The sequence below is a fragment of the Ptiloglossa arizonensis genome, chromosome 6, assembly GCF_051014685.1.
Source record: "Ptiloglossa arizonensis isolate GNS036 chromosome 6, iyPtiAriz1_principal, whole genome shotgun sequence".
In the NCBI taxonomy this organism is placed as follows: Eukaryota; Metazoa; Arthropoda; class Insecta; order Hymenoptera; family Colletidae; genus Ptiloglossa; species Ptiloglossa arizonensis.
The window spans coordinates 17,648,253-17,658,397 of NC_135053.1; the positions used below are offsets into that span (position 1 = coordinate 17,648,253).

The following is a 10,145-nucleotide window of genomic DNA, read 5'->3' on the forward strand; positions in this document are numbered from 1 at the left end:
AACGACGCGTGATTCGCGTTTCCTGTCGCGGATCAAAGTTTCGTACAACGAATAAAAGATGGTGGACTCCTTCGTCGAATAAAAATTGGAATTCGAATTCTCGTAGGGATTACTTCACGGTGAAGATTTCCTTTTACTCGAATCAAGTTCTGCACATCTCCAGAAAGGATTTTTCCTCTTCGTTGATTCGCCCGTTCTTAACTGAAAAACAAACCATTATCATTTTTTGATCATTTTTTTCTAAAAAGAAACAAGTTTTACCAACTTGAAGATCTGCAGATGTTTTCAACCACTCCATTGTTCGGAATAAAGATAGTGGATGTAAACAAACAGATCGTCACGTGATAAGATTTTTGTTGTATTAGTTAGAGTGTCGGAATATGAAAAATGCAACCTTATATATATATTAAACACACACACACACATATTAAATTCTATTGTGCTCGTATCTATTCAGGGAATAACCCCTCTGTCAATACATTTCTGTCCGAGTCACGTGCTCTTGTTTACGCGCGTTCTATTTTTATATTGAACGAACAATAATTTCCCCCTCCCTCAGCAAAAGAAAAATATTAAAAAAATCTGTATCCCAGAAAATCCAAACCTGTGGTTCCAGATCCCCCGTAGCTCCCATTCGCTTTGCACTTAAAAATTCCCCGATGTTAATAAATTCTAAAAGAGAACAACGCTTTACGACCTCGGTAGTTTCGGTCCTCTTAGATTTTTCTCGTCCTATAACAAAAAAAAGGAGAATGAAAAAAAAATACGAACACCAAAGATTCCGGCTAATTCGTTCGAAGAATTAAGAGTGGGTAGCCCTGGATCCTTTTTTGGTTATAAAGAAGATAATACGGTCGTCAACCATAGTATGCTACCGGTCCAGCAGTGTGCGACAGATTTCTATTGGAACAGCTTGTTGCCCATCCCTGTCATAAAAATGATGAACACGTCGGAGGCTCCAGCAAGGATACACTTATTTGAGTAATATGGCGTTCCCTTGGACGTTCTCTCGGTCACGTGTTCAAATATTGCCGCGGCTCCTTTTCGAACGTTCCGATAAATCACGTGTCGCACCTCCGCACGGATACATGGGCCCGATAATCGATCTCGTCACGTCCTGAAATAGCACGATGACACTTTATCCAGATCTCATTATCGCGGTCAAGGGAAAGTAACAAAGAACGCCCTTGGCAAATTCACGAATGACTCGTGGCCGCTGCATTTAGGCAGTCTGATACATATTACAGGTTACGTAACATCAGAGGAAGATATTCATAGGTTAGGTTACATGGCAGCGCATACGAGTTCCGTCTTTTACACCACGCTGTGTATGTAGCCTTTTCTTACGGTGCAATAAAGACATTATTATTATTAATATTATTATTATTATTATTACTTTTATTACCAACATAATCTGTCAAAATTGGGCTACCTTTTTTGCGTTTATTGAACAATAATAAATATTATCGTTTAAAATTCTTAAATCGATATAGACATTTTTTTATTCGCTACATCAGTTTTACACGTTTACGATGAAAGTCAAGTCAAGATAAATTTAAAAACAAAACTTCGTAAATAGAAAGAAATTTCTACAAGAAATAAAAATTTAGATTCTTATAACAGAAATCTGTAATCATTGGTAGAAACTACATAAAAACAGGCTGCCCTGACGAAATTGAATCGCATAGTCACTTTTATTATTATATTAAATAATTATCCGAGTAATGTTCAGTATTATGATTCTGTCCGTATAGGTTGAAGTGGATGTAGTGGATTCATTTTACATTGCAATTAATTACAGATTACAAATGCAATGCATGATTACTGATTAATAGTTTTAAATTGAATTGAAAAATAATCGATTATTTGCACGCTGCGCACCATTTGCGAATCTGTGCTTATATACACCTACCCATAGTCCTTTTTCACGTTCCTATCCGGTCCAGAGAATTGAGAGCAGGATTGCTTATGCAATAAATTAGAGAACGCTGTGCGTGATGGCGGATCGCATGTGGTGTCGGCTTGCACGAAACAGATTCATCACCGACATTAATTACGCATTAAAATTTTTCCTCCTCGCCAAAGAGGTTGTTCCTCGACACGTACAATAATGTAGACAACTTTTTCGTATAGTAGACTTTTCAGGGGAAAATGGAATTACGAAGATTTTATTTAAAAAATTTCAAATATTTAATAATTTCTTAAGTTTGTAAAATTACCTTTCAATCAAATATCTGTAACATGTCCGAAGTTGGTGAATTTTTAGCTAAGTTTCTAACAAGATAGGATTTTAAATATCATTCCGTTTCGTGAAAGCCAGTTTCTTGGTTGATTTTTATTAACTGCACACGAACCAGATACTAAATTGGTACGAAAAGAGCCACTACTCGTTCGAGTCGTCTGGAATGCACGTAAAGCAGACGACGAATATGCACGAGGTGCAAGAGGAGTCACTCAATGACGTCGCTGACAGGCTATCCGCTGTCTTCTGGCCGTGCTTCGTTGAGTATAGCGTTTCTGCGATACTTTTTAGAGATAGATCGTCAGTCTGTGCATCTTGCATGAAAAAATTAAATGTCTATTTTTTTAAGCACAATCATTACGTCAAACATTAGAAGAATATTATTCAATAAATCACTCAAAAGACTTAGGTAAATTTTTACTTTCTAACATTTTTATCAATTTTCATAAGTTATTATGTAGTAGTTGTGATATTTACTCCGATATGGAAGATATTTAAACATAAATCTACAGTTACAGCACTAACTAACTATTCATAAGAAATAATAAGAACTATGGCAATTTTTGCTGCCCTCTATAAATACATTGTGCATTAATTGCGACATCTATCTCAATGTAGATTTTTTAACCTAAAACCATACTTGTATTAATGACTATCCACTTATATGAAATCTAAGGATCCACTTCCACTATACGTAACTCTGAGATGAGTGTTGGTTCTTGAGCTGCGAGAGATGTAACTTAAGATATATTTAATCTAACATATAAGTGAACGTTATGATCAATTTTCAAAGTTGATAAATTTATTGGGTTGCAATACTTGAAACTAAATACTAATTTATCGATGTGGGATAAGTAGAGTAAACGATAAGAAGCGATAAATAGAATAATAAATTGAAAAATAATGTCGAAGACCAAACGATGGTTCAACATTTTCCACGAACTGGCGTATACGTAGATTTTTAAAACAGCGAACTAAAGAATTTCGAAGACTGCATTATCTCAAGGCGCCTTCGTATCGAAGCTTTCACGGAAAGAGAGGAAGCGACAGAGAGGGCACGAACTGAAAGAAGGGTGAACAAGGAATAGTGAAAGAGAGGGGGATGTGGGAGGAAGGGGTTCGCTCTAAAATAATAAACTGTTCGACGCGTTGCGAGACTTTAGGCGAAGTCGGAACAAACGGTCTCGCGTGACTTACACTGCACAGGCACGAAGATAAAAAATCTGGTCTTAAATTGCGGATATTGAAAAGGAAGCAGAAGTTCACAATAAATAACACATGACGAGTGAACCTTCATTAACTGTTTTAAGACAATCATTATCAACGAACATGATACCAATTTCCAGTAAAAACAAGGAAGAACGAAGATTGAGTCAAGTCGATAATGCAGATTGTACTGTTTGAATTATATTACATTTTAATAAAAATCTGTGTACAGTACTTTGAGGTTACTCTCTAAGGAAGATTTTAAATTGCATGAAGTACTATCGTATTTCGTGCAAAAATATTTGATTGCATGATATCTACTAAATTCTCATAATAATTATAGCCGTGAGTAGTAGTTTAAATATTAATTAGTTTGATATGATATCTTAAATAATTCTCTTGTAGAAAAGATATAATGTACTGTAATTTTCTGAAAAATAATACTTTATGCTCGCTCGGTAAACGTTTTGCTTGAAGTGCCATCTACGTAACTCAAACATTGTACAGTCACTTAGAAAATTTTCATTATTTGTGATAATGATACATCTGTTTAATGAAGGAAACAAATTAAGATATATAAAAAAATATATATTTATAATAATTAAACCACTTTCTTTGTTCACATATTCTTCTTCAAAAATTAAAAAAATTCTATTATTAGAAATAAATAATCTTCAAAAAAAGTTTGTTCATTGTTTATACATTTTAATGACACGCATGCGCAATAGTGGTATTGTATGGACGTCACCAACAGGTCAGAACAGCAGTAGTAGACAGCCGGCTACTTTGTTCATAAATACTATTAAATACGTATTTTATTACTAATATTAAATTAACAATGGAGGAAATACTATCAAAGTTGCTTGTAGCTGATAACGCGACGATACAACAGGTATGTCTAGAAAAGTGACAATTAACAAGAGAAGTAAATTTTGCGATGTTCGGAACATGAGGTCGGTTCGGCTCATAACCATTTTAAATACCATCGAAGTTATCTTATTAAATCCTCGTTGCAGATTTTATCAATTGTTACTCTCTTTTTTTCTGTACATTACGTCTGCAAAATAAATAAAATATTGTATTACCTAAAGCGCTTTCCCTACTGCTATCGTCTTTGATAATTTAATATGCATGTCAGGTAGTCTTTAAGTTCAAAGTAAGGACAAACTTGCGTTTTATTTATTAGCACGTAGCTGTCAAGGACTTACATGCAAAGACTTTTATATTTTATATAATTAAATAGAATATTATAATGGTACAATATTTCTAGGGAACAGCAGAACTCAGAGAAACTGTTAAGAAACCAGAAAGTACACCATTGCTATGTCAACTTATTGTATCGTCATCAAAGGCCCAGGTTAGTGTTTTCATTATGTAAACATTTCATTTAGTAAATATTTCAATGAATCCTTTTTAACAAGAAAATAATGTTTATTCAGATACGACAATACGCAGCTGTATTGCTTAGAAGCCGTTACAATAAAGGAAAACATTGGTTACAATTACCGCAACATATACGCAGTGAATTTAAGGCATTAATATTACAGGTATCAATGTTGGTTATGGAACCATATTTGAAAACAGAAAATGTATTTGATTTTTATCATTCCAGGCATTGGTTAATGAACCAGAAAAATTTGTAAAGAATGCAATTGCACAATTAATAGGTTTAATTGTAAAACATGAATTGCCTAATAATGGATGGCCAGAAGTTTTGCAGTTTGTACAACAATCGGTTACAAGTGAAAATTTAGCCGATAAAGAGGTACAAAAAATATTAAACTTTTTTTGTCTTTATGATTTATTTGATAAGTTATAAATTTATTATAGTTGGGAACCTATACTTTGTCAGTTATGACAGAAATTGCCCCTGATGCATACCTAACACATGCCGAATCACTCACAGTTCTTTTGAGTCAAACATTAAACAGTTTGCAAAATTTAGGAAATCCTGTAGCATTTTATGTTCTACGAATAATGCTAAATCTTGTCCCTTTAATTGGAAATAATCAGACAGTAAGTCTTATACAATAATTAACATTTATTCAAAATAATATTAACTGTCTTTATTAATAAATTATTTTTGCAGCTGATAAATGCTTATCATCAAATGATGCCACAAGTAATAGGCACAATTCAAGCTTTTACTACTACCAATGAAGATAAAGCTATTGAGTGTTTTGAACTGTTAGACGAACTGTTTGAAAATGCAATTGTTGTAATAGCACCTCATGTTAAACTTCTTGTTAGTATGTGCCTTGCTATTGCTGGTAATAAATCGTTAGATAATGCTCTTAGAGTTAAAGCTGTTGTTTCTATTGGCTGGTTAGCCAGAACAAAAAAGAAAGCCATAATAAAACATAAACTTGTTGAACCCATCATAGGTAAGTTGAATTAATGAACATATATATTCTTTGTTCTTGCATAGAGGTATAATTTTCTAGTATGACTTTATAGATATGTTGTTCAGTCTTATGTCCACTCAACCTGAGGATGAGGATGATGAAGTTTACTTTAGTGATAATGAAGACAATACACCTGTAACTTGTGCTGCTCAAGTTTTAGATTTACTTGCACTTAACTTACCTCCAGAGAAATTAATTCCTTATTTGGTACAATTTAGAATATTTATAATAATTTTCTCTGTAAGATAGAAGTTTATATTATGTTTCTATATTATTTTTATAGTTGCAATACATAGAACCTAGTCTTCAAGGAACGGACATATATGCAAAAAAAGCATCGTATCTAGCAATGGCAGTGTTAGCAGAAGGTTGTTCAGAATATATTCGTACTAAATACCTTGAATCCATCTTGCGGTGCACTTGTCAAGGAATTACAGATTCCATTCCTGTGGTCCGGAATGCTGCTCTTTTTGCTCTTGGACAGTTTTCTGAACATTTACAACCGGAAATTTCTCAATATTCTTTCGAATTATTACCAGTATTATTTGAGTATCTTGGTCAAATATGTGCTCACATTAAACAAGAAAAAAAAGCACCACCTTCTGTCGATCGTATGTTTTATGCACTGGAAATGTTCTGTGAAAATTTGAATGAAAGTCTTCTACCATATCTACCGACTTTAATGGAAAGGCTTTTTGAAATTCTGAATGCTGACACACCAGTTCACGTTAGAGAGCTTTCTCTGAGTGCTATTGGTTCAGCTGTCTTGGCCAGTAAGGAGAACATATTGCCATATTTTGAAAAAATTATTTCCATTCTTGATAGTTACCTTGTAGAAAAACAAACAGAAGAGACCATGTGTCTTCAAGTACAAGCAGTTGGTTCGTATATTGAAATGTTTTTTAAACTTTACATAATGTTTAATAATGTAATTAAAAGATGACTGATTTACAGATACTCTTGGAGTGATCGCAAGAACAATAGGTGATAAAAATTTTGCACCTTTAACTACTAGGTCTCTTAATTTTGGAATGAAATTGCTAAAGGAAACACAAGATCCTGATTTAAAAAAGTCTATTTACGGACTGTTTGCTTCAATTAGTACTGTAATGAAAAAGGAAATGGCATCTGCTTTGCCAGAAATTGTTGAGCACATGATATTAAGTATACAGAGCTCAGAAGGCATAGTGGTATGTAAATTATACAAAGAGTACAAATAATTCAATGGTATTTTGCAATCATATCGCTTTATTTTTTATAGCCCCACTATAAGGAAGACGAGACTTCTGCCTTTCCAGTTTACGAAGATCTTAGTGATAGTGAAAATGAAAATGCAGAAGAAGACATTGAAAATACAGATAACGAAGAAGATGGTGATGATTACGACGTAGCAGGTTACAGTGTTGAGAATGCATACATCGATGAAAAGGAAGAAGCAATATTAGCCTTAAAGGAAATCGCCGAACATACAGAGTATAATATTTAATTAATGTACTTTTATGTTTGATTATATTATTTTTAGATTTTTTTACTACACTTAAAATTTTATTGTAGAGAAGCATTTCTGCCATATCTTCAGAAATCTTTTGAGGAAACTTTTAAATTAATGAATTATCCACAAGGAGACATTCGTAAAGCTGCCATTGATGGTCTTTTACAGTTTTGTATAAATTTTTCTAAAATTAGTACTAATGAAGGAAAAGAAGCATTATTGAAAGCTCTCTATGTATTTATACCAAAATTATCGGAATTGATAAGACTAGATAACGAACTAACAGTAGCTATTAGTGGTTTGGATGCTTATTCAGGGCTTTTAAAAGAAATAAAGACAGACGTTCTTATTGGAGAAGGCCATAAAGATGCTATAATGAATTGTGTCACAAATGTTCTGTTAGGTAAGTGTTTAAAACAAATTTATTATATTTCTATTTTTGTTTAGTAATTAATATTGTTTAATATTGTTTAGTAAAGAATATTGTTTACTACAGGTAGAACGGCGTGTCAGGATGAGGAAGATGCAGAAGAAATAGAGACTGAAGCTGAACAAGATGAATTATTGATTGAATGCGCGGGTGATGTATTATCTAATTTTGGAGAAATAATCGCTCCAGAAGACTTCGTGTTTTATTTTCAAATTACTTTGCCGATGCTTTTAACAAGATTGGTATGATTCTGTTTATTCAGCATTAATTGATAAACTATTGTACTCGCTCGTTTAATAACTAAACAATATTTACAGAAAAAAAATAAGTCCGAAGCGCAACGATCTTTTGCGGTGGGAACAATTTCAGATTGCTTCTCAGGACTTAAACATACAGTAGCAGCTTTTATACCTCAGCTTCTTCCAACATTGTTAAAACTTACGAATGATCCTAGTGCCGAAGTTCGCAATAATGCGATTTATGGAATTGGTGAACTTGCTTTTCATGGCAAAGAAGCAGTTTATTCGTATCCTTTTAACTGTTTTGCAATCTAAGGGGGTATTCTATAATTCAAGAGAACCGTAAAATAAAATTGATTTAAATATTTTGCTTTGATCATTTTAATTATACTATTTATTATGGACCCAGAAAATCCAATGTTTTAATGTGTCGTTTTAAATATTGACAGAACACTGCAATTCGATATTTCAAGGAAATGAAATACTAAAATTTTCTTAACAACAATCACATAGACATTATCCTGACATTTTACAAGTATTGTCAGGTTTGATCGCTAAAGAGACTCATGCAGGAGCTCGTGATAATGTTGTTGGAGCAATTGCACGACTCATCATCGCTAATTACTCCATTTTGCCTCTCGACCAAGTGTTTCCAGTTTTTGTTAGCCAGTTGCCATTGAAAGAAGATTTTGAAGAAAATAAGGCAGTTTTTAAAAGTATATTAACATTATATGAGGCTGGTCATTCCATTCTACAACCGCATATGCATATATTGCTGAAAATAGCTGTTAGTGTTATACACGAGGAAAGTGCTACCGATGACGGTGAGTTATGCAATATTTTTTTATTATATTCTATAAATAATTGTCATTATTACAATACGAAACTACTATGACTAATATATCGAATCATTATGTATTCATATTTTCTGTACAGAAGCAAAGAGTTTTGTCTTGGAATTTATCAAGTCTGCACAACGAGATTTTCCAAATGAATGGAATTCCATGTACGCTGAGCTCCCTGCAGAAATTGCGACAAATATTCAACGCCTATTTTCTTAGATTTCAATATAAATTCGAAAACAACGATCTTTTATTGTTCCGCATTGGATAAGACACACGCAGACTGATAAATGAAGATATTTTCGTTGCGAAAAAAGTGACACAGAATATATTTCATTTTTTCCTTTAAGTTATACCTATCGTATCGAGGTTCACGGCATCAGTAACAGTAGTTTACAATCATTTATATAAATTTATTATCATCATACAAATCTTGCTCCATTTGTGCTCACGAAAATACGGTATCGAGCAGTCAATAATTACAATTAATCAAATCAGTGAGGTAACAAAACATGTTCTGTTTAAACCTTCCAGCTCCTAACAGTATAACGTAAGAGATGTCACAGCCGAAGTATACTTTTTATATGGATATATATATACATATATATATACATAAATATATATATTTAAACAATATTAAATTCTAGTCTTGAGTTTCCTTACTTTTTATTTTTAGTGCAAAGAAATTCTCGGTGTAATTCTAAATTGTTTAAAGCAATAGGATTTACAATTGACAAATTTCAATCAACAAAGTTGAACGTATCAATTTAACGGTACCGAATGATGTAAATCAATGATTTCAAATCCTGATGAATATGCGCACTTTATGAAGGCGTAGGCGTAAGAAATGTTGTTATTACAGAGCGGACATTATGATTGTCACGTCTCGAGTTTGTTTATAACCAAGAATGCTCGTCGCTATATGAATCATTGTATGTATACATTGAACATAAATGTATTATTTGAAAAAATAAATCTGTTGCACTATATCCTTTTTATAAATAACATTTGTGTCTTTTATATCTTGAAATTGCATAGCTAAAAATGTCTATATACACAATAATTTGTAAATGTAGATAAGTATGTTGTAATTCAAACTAAACATAGTGATAATTAATTATTTTTGTAGCAGATACACGTACGTGTACATGCGAAAGATGATTGTTCTCGTAAAAATAAATACCTTTTAGATTCTTATTCGTTATTAACGAATACTAGCAATAATGCATAATAATAATAGTGTGAACAAAATTATTCAAATGAAAAGTTTTACTCAGATATTATTTAAA

At 32.6% G+C, this 10,145-nt stretch overlaps 1 protein-coding gene across 1 annotated transcript; it reads left to right on the forward strand.

Moving 5' to 3' along the window:
- Positions 1-4,202: 4,202 nt before the first annotated feature.
- Positions 4,203-9,845, forward strand: LOC143148342 (importin-4). Its single transcript, XM_076314614.1, has 15 exons — positions 4,203-4,340; positions 4,719-4,805; positions 4,888-4,995; positions 5,061-5,213; positions 5,279-5,464; positions 5,538-5,832; positions 5,906-6,060; positions 6,137-6,734; positions 6,808-7,043; positions 7,115-7,326; positions 7,408-7,748; positions 7,842-8,017; positions 8,093-8,301; positions 8,528-8,838; positions 8,951-9,845. The coding sequence occupies exons 1-15, from the start codon at positions 4,287-4,289 to the stop codon at positions 9,073-9,075; spliced, it is 3,246 nt and encodes a 1,081-aa protein (XP_076170729.1). The 5' UTR covers positions 4,203-4,286; the 3' UTR covers positions 9,076-9,845.
- Positions 9,846-10,145: the final 300 nt, after the last annotated feature.